This window comes from Argiope bruennichi, chromosome X2 (genome assembly GCF_947563725.1).
Source record: "Argiope bruennichi chromosome X2, qqArgBrue1.1, whole genome shotgun sequence".
Lineage (NCBI taxonomy): Eukaryota > Metazoa > Arthropoda > Arachnida > Araneae > Araneidae > Argiope > Argiope bruennichi.
In genome coordinates, this window is record NC_079163.1 from 97,437,724 (window position 1) to 97,454,065 (window position 16,342).

A 16,342-nucleotide genomic window follows, 5' to 3' on the forward strand; every position below is an offset into this window, starting at 1 on the left:
TGATTCAACTCTACCATTTTTTTACTTAATTAATGCTACACAGGCTTTATAAAGCTGCTATCTCAGCATTTTCTCTTGTTCCAAGTGAAGAGATAAAATTCCTTAGTGCTTTCAAAATTCTTTTAAAGATATCTAAATTTACCTGTCATAAATCTACAAAAATCAAAGAAATCCCTATCAAAATCACATTATAGAATCACAGAGGGGAAAATTTCTTTCTCTATTTTTTCCTCTTCTACTCTTGTATCTTAATGTGAACGAACTTTCGTTTTATCATCGCTTCTTGTACATAATATGCCTCTCGCAGTGAAATAAAGCTTTAAAATCTTCAAAAGTTTCTTCTCTTAGAGCACGAAAATATATTTACACACACACACATATTAAAGCAGTTTAACAAATTTAATCAATATATATTCCATTAAACTACCATTCGGTACTTTCCACACATAAAAATTTGCTAAAATGATCTAAGATACTTTGAAAAGTGAAAAGATTGTTGTTATTGCTGCATAAAAGAAAAAAATATATATACTTATTTTTCATTCAAGCTTTTTAAAAAATGATTCCAATCTATCTCAGATTTATTCAGTATTTTTTGTTGCGCCTTGTATACAAAAAAAAAAACATTGCTTTCATTCGAATTCTATTTATATATTTTTTTTTTATTTTCCGGAAGAATTTGGTAAACAAGCTTTGATAAAAGTAGCTTGATGATATACTTGAAGAATCTGAATGGAGAACTAATTGCATATGTCATTAGCGCAAATAAGACTGGCGATTAGCAAATCTTTATGCTGCTAAATGCATCGCTAGCTTGAATAGGATTAAATTACATCTTCAATAAAAACACGAATCCTAACATGCTTGATTTACCACAATTTTAGCTACCATACATATGAGATAAATAAGTTAAATCTTCCATCTGTAACTCCAGGTTTTGAAATCAGTAAGTAATTAGATAGTTTTTGTGAGGAGAATTTAAAAATTTCTCTGTAAGTAAAATTAACCATGTAACTTGCCTTTACATGGTCCATTTCGCTTTATCTTACAAAATGTCCTGAAATTTTATTTTCAGTAGTAGTGTTATCTATCTATATATATATATATATATATATAAAATGGAGGTTTCATCCAATGTTGATGTAATTTCGCACATATGTTCCTCAAACGACAGAGAGACGTTTACCCAAGTAAATATAGAAACGTCCCCCAAGCGTCTCACCTTTTCTTCCTTGAGTAAAGAGTAGGGAATAAATGAGAGTAATATTTCAAAGCCTGAGAGTCGTCAAAAAGCCAGCTGTAGTGATCTCGTACTCTTTCTGCTTAGAGATATATAATCGATTATGTATTCCTCGGCATTACTTAGCAATCGAAGGCCTTTTGTGGGAAGCCTTGTTTGTTTAAAGGAATCTTCCATTCTCACTACAATCCATTATCATTTCTGTCTTGCACAATAGCAGAAAAGGGTAGGAGTTGAAATTGCGTTCCGCAGAGAACTCAAACAATAATTCAACTTAGCAGCGTTGATGGTCGCCGTAGTGTTTATTTTTAAGCTTTTCAAACATCTAAAGAGAAAGTCTCAACCAGTACAAAATTTAATCAGGCTCCAAGAGATATTTTAAGTATTCATGAATCTGAGGTTTTAAGCATTACCTTGATTGTTTACTTAGTTTCAGCGAAGCAACATGATGCTTTAGAGAAATGAAGCGAGATTTCAGCAGCTTCAAAATGTAATCGAACGAAAGATTGTTCGAAGCAAGATTTGCTGCAAAATGGGTGGAATTTGCTCAATTTGCGCTATTTTGTACTTCTTTCCATTACTATAATTGCTCAATCTAAGATCGGATATCAAGTAATTTGAAACAAATTATCTAAGCTTTATTTAGTATAGTCAGATTAACTTTAATTAGATTAAACTTCACGTTTTGAAATTATTCAAGGATTATGTTAGAGTGGATCTAATAATCTTGACCTTTGATTAGATGATGAACGTAACACCTAATTGGCAACCTTTCTCTGTATTCCCATACTGTATCAGTACGATGATGCTTAATCGCAACAGATTAGATGCATAGGTCTAAGTACATGACGGATATTTGGTGGAATAGGATTGAATCTTCACCCCATCCTATACCACCCCATTTCAAAGCCGAGAATCTGTTCCCTAATGACTGCAACCACCATCTATGTGACGGAAAACGTAGTAGAATATAATATGGATTAATATAATTGGAACATAGGCGATACTGCTTCATATATAAATCTAGATTAGGTTGTTCCAGATAAAAATAAATTGCGTTTAATCAGCATTAAATTTTATTCACAAAGAAAAAGTTCACAGAGTGTTGCATATTGTAAAGTTAGATATGTAGGATTCATGTTCATTCGAATTCATGAAAAAGCTGAGCAATCAATTTTTTTTTTCTTTATCAGAATTATATCAATGAGAAATTTGTTATCGCTGATTTTTTCGAATTTCCTATTTACTTCAATTATCGAAGTTATTTTGTATCTTAATGATTTTAATATTTTTATTAAAATAAAGTACCTGGCGAATGTATTAACCTTTCATCTAAATTCGAAATAACAATTCATTTAGATAATTATTTTAATTATACGTAGAAAAAAAGATTTGTTACAAATAAGCATTGTGAATTAATTTTTTCGCTACTTTCGTTACCAGTTATTGCGATTTTTGTCACAATTTTCGTCACTATGTTTTCATTTTTTTTTTTTTTAATTTCAAACAAATCTTATTTACAAAAAGTCTTGAAAATCTCATAATTCATTTTTACTTAAAAGAAAAACATGATAAATCCTACATATTAAGTAATACGATGAATTTGAAAAAGATATTAAATAAACACAATTTCCCAAATAGATATTTATTTGTTTCTTTTGTTGTTGTTGTTGTTTACAATTGCTCTGCATTCATAATTTTTCTTCAAAAACGTGTAATAAGTTAATAATGCTTCTTTTTACGACTCAAACACAGAATCTGTTATTTTTTTTATAATTAAAACAGATTTTATTAAATGTATTACATTCTTCAAAATTTCCATGAATTACTTATGATATGCTGCGTTTTCGTATAGCCGAAATGAAAAAATTTAAGTTAATTTGATGTGTTTTTAGATCATTTAATTAAGCAATAATGGCAAAAAATGGATGTCAATTATTGAGAAATAATTTGTATGACAAGAGCTTGAAATGCAACCAAAAATTATATTTGACTTTAAAATAAAATAAACATTTGTCTTAAGATTTGAAAACTACAATATCTGAAAACGTTTCGTGCATTAAACACGGAATTTCTGTCGCATTTAAGCGGTTATTTTCATCCAATTCAACTACTTATTCATTTCTTCTTATGATAAAAGATATCACGCATTTATATAAATAATTTAAAACACTTTCAAGCAGGTTATTTAAAACTTTATTAAGAGACTTTGAATTGTATAAGTTAGCCTAATTTGGAATTCTAAGAAAGCAATTTCGTGAAATTGTTACTAAAAATTAAAATAATGTTAAACGCTTTTGCTAAAATCAGTGTCATTTGCCTATGACGAGGTAAGTGAACTTATATTTAGCATTCCTCTATCAAAAATATTTTAGATTAAAATGGCATTTAATGTATTAAAACTGTGTGACAAGCTAAATTAGAAAAAAATGCTTTTTGCCTAAACTATTTTTGATGGGGAAGTTTGCTACCTATTAAGTAGAATTGTAGTTCTCTTTAGACCAAATTGATGAATGAACTTCCAAGGTAAGAGATGATCATGATTGTTTCATTTTGTGTAATGGGTGCATGCATGCTGACAAATCATGAGCAATGAATACATATTATGATTACTGAAGGAAAATTTATAACTCGCTTTGTAAATACCCCCCCCCCCTTCTATAGAATCCACACGTATATACAGTAAAGGTACCCTTAATATTCTTTAAAATAATATTTAAAATTTTTAATCAATATAATCAAATGCAATATAAAAGTAAACAATTTTTATGAGAATTTCATTCACATATTTGAAAGATTTTTTTTTTTTTTAACTTCTGGACTTCACATTCAAAAATTTTTATCCGATAGTTCAATTTCATTTCTATTAAAATTCCGAAATGTATTAAGAAATATACTCGGAAATAATCCAGAAATACTTTTATTATATCTTTTTTTATATTAATCAATTTTACATAAAAATAATAATTTGGTTATTATTGATAACTTTACTATTATTGAAAATCCAGCTTACATCTTACGACTAAAATAACTTCATTCAGAAAAAAAGATTAGAATCTCTTTTGTGAAGAAACATTTTCTACTCTCTAGATTCTTCGTTGCCACGATACAAACAAGAACACTCTTTGTTAAAATCTTGCAAATATCGCGCATAGCAAACTTTTCAAAATCAATGGAATCTTTTTCAAGACTTATTTCTGCACCAAATATTTTATTTTCAAATCTTTTTTTTTTTTTTTTTTTTTTTGTAATTAGTTACAAAAATATTATGAAAGCAGTTGTGAATGATGAAAAAAATAAAAATCTTTCTAACAAACCATTCAAAATGTGGCGCATGTGTTAAGAAAGGTTTGCAACAATAGATTCTTCAGAAAAAATAAATCAAGACGTCAAGAGAACTTGTTTCTTTTCTTCCTTATGTTACAGACAAGGATACAGTTTTTTTAAAAATATTTACTATTATTATTTCGAGCGAAAAGAAAAGAGAGCAAATAAATGCTTGACGATGAAGCTTAAACAATAAAGTATAAAATTAAAAATAAGTTGGAACTAAGCGTTTTCCACAGAAGATACGTATAACCATTTTTGAACAAAGAAATAATTTAGCAGTATAATTATTCACTTTCAATTTGTTTCACCACATAATTTGTCACTTTTAAAAATCTGTGTAGAATGTGATGTTTTTACTATTTAAAATTATCTGTCATTTATAATTTCTTACGCTCCTTTTTTCATTTTATTTATTGTTTCTTTTCTTGTTTAATAATTACATAAGGTCATTGAACTGATTACACTTATCAACTTCAACACTGTCAACTTCTGTCCCTCTAACATACCATTATTTAAAGCATGCATTCAAGAAATCGTTTTTTGATCATACACGCTCAAATTTTACTTTGATATTTTATAAACTTAATCGCTATCAGCACAGAAATATCGTCAAATGATCATAGTTCACCGAAAAACATAGACACACTAGGTATTCATTTATTAAATATGCTATTTCGTTTTAAAACAGATTGAAATGCAATTTTATTGATCAAAATAAATGACTCGTCTATTGGAAGTATTTTCATTGCTTCATGTAACATAATATGATGTTATTAAGAAAATTTTATACCTGAAGTCATTATTTTTTTAAATGTCTTCACGGTTGTCAGTTACAAAATTGTGCATTATTATGACAATATTATTATTATTTTCTAATCGTAGATGTTCTCATCTTAAAACGTTATAATTCACGCCGAATGATGCGTGCATGCTCACATGCAACATTCTTCAATAATACCGCTTAATATTTGTCATTTTTTGTGTATAAAAAAAGGTGTTATTCTTTAACAACTTTCTTTACACAGCATTTCTAGCTTTATACAAAATACTTTATTTTGAAATTACACTTTTGAGATTTTTTTTTTAGATTTAAAAATGTGAAATTAATATTTTATATATTTTGTTTGTTATTTTCAAAAAAAAAATGATGAAAAATCTCTTCACACTTGTTAAATGTATAAATTGTCAAAGTTAGAGAGAGTAGAAAATACTTGTGTATGACATGTCAACACTTTGAAATTCTTAGTTATTCGAATAAATAGAATTTGCATTTAAAACTTAAAAGGGTAGTCGATATTTTCCAATGAATAGCCTTAAATTTAAATACATTTAACCTTCGTTCTATGTAATTAGTCTTAATAATCCATGCATTTGGAATTAATACCAGGGTTTAATTCAGGATTCAAATAGTCTTTAAAAAAAGAAGCAACTTTTTAATATTTTTTTTTATTCAAACACTGACAGGAGACCAACATTATGATCCTTATCTCATGTTTTATTACATATTTTGCGAAAGAAACTCTCGTATGTTGAGGATACAATCATAGATTTAAAGACAACATAGTTTGAAAAACATTTGCTTTTTGAGCTAAAAACTTGAAAAAAATTGACCCTAGAACTTTAAAAAGTGCAAAAATCTGATGAAAAATTTTATTGAGATCAATATCTCTTCAAAACGTTAAACAATTTTAACATTGCGGAGTAAAAAGCGAATATAATTAACAAAATTTTTAGAGTTTTTATATTTAATTGTTCAAATAAGCTTTTTTTTTTTTTTTTTTTTTTTTACTTTCAATTAATTTTCTTAAATTTTCAGAAAGATTCTAACGTTTTTCTGTCTATTTTCTTTAATAAGAGAAACATTTGTCTCAACACAATACTTTTAGAATTAAAGATTATGCAGTGAAAATCTACATAAAGAACCTTACAAAACTGTAAATACTTCACATAGATTTTTCACAATCTGCTTATTTTCCCCTTCTAACAATATGCCTTCTGAAAGTTGAATAATTTAAATTAATACATTAGTTTTTTTACTGCAGTTTTCACTTACGATACCATTGGCAATTTTCCATAACTTTTAAAAACTATATGATGTGTTTTTTGCAAGATTCAACATTTTTAAAATTTCAAAAGTTTTCCTTGTGAAAAATAAATAACATTTGTCGAACAAAACAACATTTTTTAATTTCTTATGTAATGAAATGTCTAGTGCTTTTAAATTCTGTCCAAACACACGGAAAGTTTTGCTTTTCCTTTTCTTTCTTTTTTTTTTTTTTCTGCCATTATTTCCCTTTTATTTTCTTCTTTATTCCTCAAAATTTCGATGTCTTGGAAAAAAAGTACTCCGTTTCAAATTTTCGACAAGATAACTGATGTATTTAAAAAAGCATTCGCTAAATCAAAAAAAAATGCTTATGAAAATTTAAAAAAAGAAGAAGAAGAATTCTTTTTTCTGTTAGGAAAAAGTTGGAAACGAGTTGGAAAAAAATTTTTCCAGCGGAGAAAAGTCGGAATGTCCTAAAGAATCGAAAGGCAGTATGGAGTCGCCATCTATAGTCTAAAAGTAGAACTAAAAGCTTACTCCACATCTTTGAAAATTGTAGCCCGTTACTACAGATTAACTTATTATTAGATTTGCAAAGCTCTCTGATCTTTATCTTTTATACGTTTATTTCTAAATAAATATATTTCACTTATAAATAAATATATTTGGCGTATTGAAATATGTAGCAAAAGAGTTATTCAATAAAATTATTAAATGTATAATTAAAATTTAAATTTAATAAAAATGAAATGCAATTTAATAAATAAAAATTATGAATACTTTAAAGATTTTAATGAAATATCAATTTTATGAATATTATATCAACATAGTATATTAATAAGATCCTAAAATACTTTCCGTTTCATAATAATTTTTCTGTTCAAATCGAAGTAAAATCCTCAATCTATACTTTTAACCATTTGTATAATTATATTATAACAGCTTTCGCTCAGTTGACAGTGAGTGCAAGTAATATGCAATAACCTGAAATAAGTTACATAGCTATCGGCTAAATTTTAAAATCTCATAGTTTCTGATACTTTAAATTTCATTCACCATTATTTAAGATTTAAAAAAAATTGAATCAGTTGCATAGCACCCGCTCTGATTACACAAAAAGAAACATGCATGTTGTCTCTTGATTTGGTTCTAGAAAAATAAGATTTTTGCTACAAATCTATGGCATCAGCCAGAAAGCTGTTATTAAAATGCATTTTCATTTTACAAAAAAAAATGTATTTTTTATATGTGGTATAGTTAAATTTCATTGCTTTTATATCAACACTTTTAAAGATTTATGTTAGAAATATTTATCATTTTTGCGATCGTATCTTATGGTATACTAATTATTAATAATATCCATAGTTAAATTATGCTTCATTAGTTACCTTGTTCAATTATGAAATTTAAATTGAAGTATTTCGTATTCCCCACCATTTGTAAACATGACGGAAAGGCAACATTTTCAATTAATTTTTAATTAGCCAATATTCATTCAACATTTATCTCCGTAAACTGCGCTATTGAAATAGGAAAAAATGCTATTAAACTGTAATAAAGACTAATTCATTAATGAAGATCGTTGCATTTTTAATCTCCGCTTTCTTAATTGGGAATTCATTTTTAATTGACGGTTTTAAAAGGTTATTAAAAGGAATAATTAGAGTAGAATATTAAACTCTTATTTTATTCACATTTATGTAATCGCTTGCTTTATAAAAGCTGATTGCATTAACGGAATAATTTTATGAAAATCTAAATGGATAAGGATATTATTTTAATTCACAATGAAATTCAGCTTTTGTTGAACATAATTTAATGCTCGAGATTTTCTTTGAAAAAGTTTCAGTTTTTTAACTCAGAACTTCGAAAAGAATTTGAACATTTCGTAAATTGAATAATATTTCTCAGACTAGCAAATTCTGCTTAAAATATTTATTTCAGGATGTTCATCTTTGAGAATTTTAATGAAATTTTCGCAATCCATACATATTTCGCAACAACTCTGATTGATGTGCTTTAAATCCTCCTTAAAATAATATTAAATAGTGGCAAGGAAAAATGAATAAGAATTGAAGAAAATGAATAAATCATGGTCTAGAGATAAAAATTCGTTCAAGCGCTGGAATAAAGTAGTGATTAATACTTCACAAACTCTTATTTTTCACACAATGTTCACTCCCGAGGGAACTATTTATTCTATGTCGTTAAGAAAAGTTATTTCAGCCATAAGTTTTAGTTGTCATTTCTAAACGGTAAACAAAATATAAATCAGCAATTTATTCCTTTCTTTAATTCTCCTAAGTGGCCTCGTGTCAATTTGAGTTTCATATGCACGCTTGCTGAAATTCAGTTTCAACATTTCCAATAAAAGTATTTCTAATTTCAAAAATACAACCTTTGATACCATTTATCCAAATAAATATAAGAATTCTTTGAGAAAGGGGGTCTTTGCATCTGGAATTTGGTCAACTCAAACTATTATTTAAAAGAAAATTGATCATATTTAACTGCAATTAAATTAATTTAATTGGATGGACGCATTAGTTAGTCCTTTCCCATAAAATACGAAATCTTCATCTATATAAGTTGATTTTTGTCTTAAAATAATGAGGACTATTTTGTAAGGTTAGTAAATTTTGTTTAAAAATATATTTGCGTGAAGTTAAGGTCAAAAAATACTTTACTTTTTTTTTTATTTCTATTTGAGAAAACTTAATATATTTCTTAATTTATAAAAGATTACCAGGGGGGGGGAATATTTATATCATAGAGAGATCATTAAAAAGAAAAACGAAATCATTTCGAGATTCGTTTCTAAAAAACACTCTCTCGACTATCTTTGAAGTTTCATTTACAATTTTATCATGATGTTGTTCACCGGGTTAGTTTAAAATAAAAATGACACTGATTGAAAAACTCTTTTGTCTGGAAAATTTAAAAATAGTTTCTGAAAACTTAAATCAAATTTAAAAATATAAACACATCAGTTAAATCAATACATGAAAAAAACTTTAATGTTCAAAAAAACAATCACACATTTGTTAGAATACTTCATATGAATACATTTATTGTGTAATTCAGTACGTTTATTGTGTAATTCAGTACGTTTATTGTGTACGTTTATTGTAACGGTTATTCAGTTTCAGATTTTATTTTCATGTAATACACTTAATTATAATTAAAAGCGTTAACTATTCATATAACTACTTGGAGTTTATATGGACATGTTTGAAAATTATTCAGAGAATTATGTAGTGAGAGGCGACAAGTTTATATTTGATAGAGATAGAATTGATTTAAATATACAGAAATTTTAATTGCAAAAAAAATTTAATTTCAGTGCAATTTTAAGTTCTCTGGCTTGTGTCGATAATAAATAGATTGATATAAACAATCTACTTAAAAAGCATCACGTGTAGTCAATTCTTAATGCTCATCTTGATAAGTTGAATTTTAATAGTGAAATTGAAAGCTTGCTTGTAAAAACAATTTGATTTTGAAATAAGTAAATATTTTTAGAAGAGTTCATTGCCATTAATGAATGCATTCATAAAATATTTCAAATATTACCATCCGATTTTTCTTCACCGAAGTCTTTTAAAATGCTTTTTTAAATTGGTAAAAATAAAAGTATAATAACTATTTCAATGATAAATATTTTACATTAAATTATTTTTTAAATATTTTGAAAACATTGTGATAATTTTACTACAATTTTTATCCATCTTTTTAAAATTTTTTTCATGTACTATTTTCTACAAGACTAAAGTTAGTAATTCTCAAAATAAAGTATTCATAATATTATTTTGTTAATAAATGCATTCATATATTTTGATGATTTTTAGTGTTCCATAATTCATTTGAATATTCTATTAAATGTTGAAAATTTCTTGCTCACATGATTGTCAGTATGCTGCGGTGTATCATCTGCATGTTGTTTGTACTGTCACTATCATTCGCTGTTTTTCACATCTCTCTCCTTATGGTTGTGGTTTCAGCTATGCATGGGAACAATTAAGAATTCTGCATTTAAAAGAAAACATTATTTTAAAAAAGAAAAACTACTTAATCGTTTAGGTCCATTGATTTCATATGAAACTACCTCTTTATGGATTTTCTTTTCTTAAGTAAGCAGGGATCTTATGGTAGTCTGTTAGTAAACATTTATTTTTAATAACTTGTTAAGACAACACTAATTAAGACAGACTTACTTTTCTCATGGATTAGTACACAACTTCGGTTTTAAAGAACCCTTGAAAAAACCACAGAATCGAATACATATTTTTTGAACTGACTTTTTTTTCCTTAATATTGAAAGGGTATTTATTTCTTCATCACGAGAGCAACCAGAATTTCTGTAAATGAATGAAATTGGGGAATGACCTCTGTAAAGGATTATAGCGACACTCACTCTTCAATTCAATCAAATAGAGTGAGAAATATTGTTGGGGCATTCTACTTTATTATCTATTAAAATCTTTGGAATTTACTACTAAAATTTTAGTAAAACTTTTGTAAAGAGAAACTATACAAAAAAAAGAGTCAATGAAGTGTACATACTAACGGAATTGCTTATCAGGGGGCATTACTTCTGTATTACGTAATTTAGCCCCTGGATTACATCCGATTTCCTGAGTAATGTTAATTATTTGATCAAATTCTGAATTAAAGTCTTTGTTCCTTACTGAACACCCCACACCTAACACCCTAGATTTCATACATTAAAAAAAAACTCTTTAATACAGAAATCAAAATAATCAAGGGAATTTTGAAAGTTCTTTAGCAGCAAATAAAATTAATCAACTGAAATTGAGTTTTCAAAACATCCATTAAGAAAAACTTCTTTGGTAATAAGATTAATAGATAGCTATTTAATTTGTCAACTGTCTAAATTATTGCAATAAAGAAATACAAATGCTTTCATATGTTGTTTCTGTCGTCAAATAGTGTTCGATTAATTCAAATATCTTGCCTTAAAACGTTTTGCTGTCTTCGTAATCTGCTTCTAAAAAGGAATGGTGACTTCCAGTAAAAAACAATAATTGATGTCGAATGGTATAATTTGAAGCAAGGACAAACACAAAACTCCCATTTGGAAATTTCTGTATCCTTTTTTTAAATAATGTTCTTGTCCTTAACTTTAGCGATTTAATCCATTTTTGGCTAAGACAAATTATATATCTGAAAGGAGAAGATAAGCTCTTTATTCCATAGAAAGATTTTAATAATAAGCTAATAATAAAACAATAATCTTCGCAGAAAACCACTTTAATGAAAGGTGTTTTAGTTTTCAGGGCAGTTTATCCCATTAGAGGGCCCTCAGCCAGGAAAAAATCATGTGAGATTTTAATGAAAAGCTTAACTACTATTGCGCACCCATTGACCTCTCATTTAATATTTTATTGACCATCTATTTATTGATTGTATGTTTTCAAATATTACTGCGTAAAATCCTGAAAACTCTTAAGTGATAACCAAGCATTTATTAGACACATCCCGAGCTCTTGTTAGTCATATCAAAAAGAAATCTATAATAAATGTCTTCTTCTAACGAGAATCAAACGATAGCTGGGGTTTGATGTGTGGCAAGATAAGCTGCAGAATTCAATGTCAGGTTTTAAGAACTTTTTTTGTACTCCTTAACAAAACTTGATTGTCATAGAAAAGCTTTGAAAGCCCATTGCAAATAGGATAAATCTGATTGTTAGTAGTGATCAAATACTCTTTACCAAATATTCCAGCTTGCAGAAATATAGGAGAATTGAAACAAAGCGTGCAAAGCATGGCTTTGCAGATTTATCATTTTTCGAAGCATTTTAGCCTTATACAAAAGACCAGATAAATTCAAGGGGACAAATATCTAAATCTTTTTTGCTGTCTTTATTAAGTAAAATTAATTTACTAATTTCTCACGCTTCTGTTCTTATCTGCGGTTCAGATTCCAGTTGTGCCTCTCCCGACATGGCATGGCAAAAAATTTATGTTTCTCGTTTAAAAAAAATCATTGTGAAGTGACTCGAAATCTTATTCTCATCCAATTCTCAGTTCTAGAAAAAATAAAATGATTCGTGATTTCCTGAACTCTCTCAACCAAATGTTGCGTTGCTCGATTTAAATTGAATAATTGTTTTAAGACATGACGGTCACTTAAATGATGAAAATTGAGGCAGGGCTCTGAAGTTCGCTAAAAGCTTTAAGATTTAAATATTCATGTAATATATTGATTTGACCGTACGAGAAACCACTTAGTTTCAGTCTGATCTAATTTTTCTCCATGAAGGAGCCTTTCAATATCATGAAAGTTCATCAAATATTTTGCATTCTGAAAATTCATTCTTTCTGTGCAGTGTTGGTATAAATTCGAGGTGAATACTCTTGAACCAAATAATACAGCATAAATAGTATCTTCAATTACATGAATAACATTTCTTACAATATTCTAATTTGCTCATCAAAACATCTCTTTAAATGATATTATGTTTTCATATTGCATTTTCATAACATAAATTTAAATAATTGGGGATTCTTCTATAGCTGTATTTCACCAACTATTAATGTAAAAAAAATGAGAAGTAAGCTTTAAAGTAAGATTCGCTTCCAGTAAATAGTGAAATGGTAGTACTCAAAAAAGCCTCGTTGGTATAAGACTCATGTAAAATATTAAAAATGGTCCTTGCTGTGTTGGTTGGTACATCGAGTAGTAAGCAGTGCAACGCCATGCAGATGATCCATATGCGCAATCACCTGTGCATAGCTATCCTTCCTACTCACTATCTGCATGTCTCACGTGTTCCTCTATCTTCTCCCTGTTGTTCCTTCTCCACTTTTCTGCCATGACACACCATCAGGAAGAATTTGATATTCAGGTGCAGATGATTGCTCTGCATTGCGTTGAGAAAATTATCGACAAGTTAGAGAAGACCAACATCCTAGATGAGGTATTGCCAATGTTGGGAAAAGCCAAACTGCAGGATCCAGCTATTCTCATGCCAGCTATCAGTAAGTAAAATTCACTTTTCTCAACTCATGTACACTGTTGGGACTGATCCATTATCACTCTGTCAAAATGTAAACGATATAACCTCTTGTTTTGTTTTTCATCTAAAACAGCATATTTCACCATACTTTGAAGATAAAATCATGCAAATCATTTCATCACAGTTTTTTTTTCCACTCTGGACGTTGTTATTCTGTCTATAAGAGTAGTCTCTTCACATGAACTCGACATTCCATAATATTAACTAGAGTGGTAAAAAAAAACCAAAGTAATCTCTAATTTATACAAATAGCGATAGTCACTATACATTTGTAATAGTGACTATCTATTGTATTTAGGAGTAAATGAAGTCACTGCTCGCCTTTTCAAATAGTAGCCAGCCTGCTAAGTTGGTAAAAACTTATGAAGTTATAATAAAATAAAAATATTTTATAAAAATAAACATTGTTTTCTCTGAAGAATTTGTCAATACAAAACCTCTATTTTATTTTTGTGTGGACGAACAAAAAGGTCTTCATTGTAGACATTTAAACTTTTTTTGAAATACTTACGTCCAGATAAATTTTTTTATTGAATTATTTGTAGAAATAAAATCTTCAGCAGCATTATCTTGGTGCATAACGTACTTTTCACGAGTACATTACTCCATCTCATCATTATATTATAGAATATAGTATTTACATTTCCTGCAGTATATCACTTTCATCGATTTTAAAAAAATGTATAAGAGTAATGGAGAATTAAGCCTATATTCTCCATTACTCTTATGCAGTTGCTCTGTTTAAACAAAAATTACAGTTTGGAAACATTTCAGGAATCTATAAACATATGTTGGGAGACAAAAAATACGGACTTACTGTCAACTTGATAGCAACCAAAGTAATGCCAGCACTCATTCCGGTGGTTGTCAGTCCTGGATTAAAGTTGGACCAGGTAAGTTTCTTTCAATACTCAAGCAAATGATCAGAATTCTTAGCATGACAAAATGGAAGGAAAAAGAAAGAACTATTTTGCCTTGTTTTAAAAGAAAATATATTGACAGAAAAATAGTTGGAGTTTAGAAAAATAATTTACCTTTTATTTTTAAAAACACATCATAAATATATTATTTGATCTTACATGATACAACAGTGAAGAATTTCATGAGTCAAATTCCTTTATGAGAATGACTGCTAAGACTCATTGAAATGGTTCCATTTTTAAAATGTTTTATCGATAAAAAATGGATCATGCACAAAAATAATGTTCGAAAATATCGTTGTTGAAACAAGAGGAAGTGTTACCAGCTATGAAAGTGGGAATAAGCGACAAGAAAGTAGATCCTATATGAAAGTTGAAACTGGAAGAGACTCGCGTATCATAATGTGTTGTGGCTCTGCCAAAACGGTAGACACAATATATGCTGTCACCAACGAATAAGATTGAAGCAGAATTTGAAAAAAAAAAAATGTCTGGAGGTCATCAATAGAAAATGTTCAATTTTCCTTTGTAACAATACTAAAGTGCACAAATCCATGGCAATCGGTTAAACTTCTTGAATAAGAGATCTCGGTACCGACATTTATAACACAAAATAGACTAGAAAAAATTAATTCAGTTTTGATATTTTTCCCCAGAAATTACAAAAGTTTTAAGCTATTAAGATTAGAGTCATTGCAGAAAATCAGCAAAAGACTACTAATCAGAATGGATCGCATTTGTTTCACTAAAAAAGTAAAAATATAAAATATGTTTGTTTCAATTTTACTATAAAATATGAAGAATTTTTTCATCAACTCAAAATGTTGAAGCAATTATTTGAATACTCAACACCTTGACAAATACTATCAGTTTGTCATTTTTATCAACAATAAAATGCAAATATCTGATTGTAATATTATAAATTACAGTAAATAATAAATTAAATTCTGAATTCATTGAAATTGTTGAAACGAATATTGTTTAGTAATCCGATGCGACTGACATCCGGTTTTTTTTTTTTTTTTTTTTTTTTTTTTAACTTTATGCTCAAAGATCTATCTTTTAATTCTCTATAAATTGTGAATCCATCTACTGCTACATCAGATTTATTTCAAAAATTAATTGATTTTGAAAGCTCTTATATTTGAAGGCAGGAATTCAATCAGTACAAGTCAATAAATATAAAGGATCTTTTTATCCCATTTGTAAGCAATTAGGAGCTCCAAAATGCCAATTGTAGTGGCGCCATCTTTTAGAAAAAGTTTAAACTAAATTTTGCCAACAGTTTTAAAATTAAGAGATACATGAATGCATGGCATTGGCAGAAAAAGTAAACTAATTTGAATTAATTGAGTCCTGAGTTCTCAATTTCAAGGAACACAATATAGTTTCGTGAAATGATACAAAATATAAAGTAATGACTTAATTACTCGAAAATATAAAGCAATGACTCAAAATAAATTACATATAAAGTATCAATCAAAGAACATTAAACAAAATTGGTCACATTAAAAGATCTATACAAAAATAAGACATGATCCCTTTTTATTATACATTATATAATAATTTCAGTATTAAATATTAAATAAAACTAAGAAACATTTTACTATTTGTATTCGATTGGAGGCAGAAATCGACGACTTTAGAAAGCGTTGATTAACAACCTGCTTTGCCAAAAAGAGAGAGTTTTTTACTTATTTATTAAAATTATATCCCTTTAGAATTATTAGAATCCTAAAGAATTATAATTATTAGAATTCTATCA

General features: G+C 27.9%; 1 protein-coding gene across 4 annotated transcripts in view; it reads left to right on the top strand.

Moving 5' to 3' along the window:
* Positions 1-16,342, top strand: part of LOC129960797 (SCY1-like protein 2) — a 334,172-nt gene that overhangs the window by 296,077 nt on the left and 21,753 nt on the right. For all 4 annotated transcript variants that reach the window (XM_056074446.1, XM_056074447.1, XM_056074448.1 and 1 more), the window contains 2 exons: positions 13,469-13,619; positions 14,432-14,550. In XM_056074446.1, the coding sequence (XP_055930421.1) occupies positions 13,469-13,619; positions 14,432-14,550 (270 nt within the window). The remainder of the gene's footprint in view (positions 1-13,468; positions 13,620-14,431; positions 14,551-16,342) is intronic.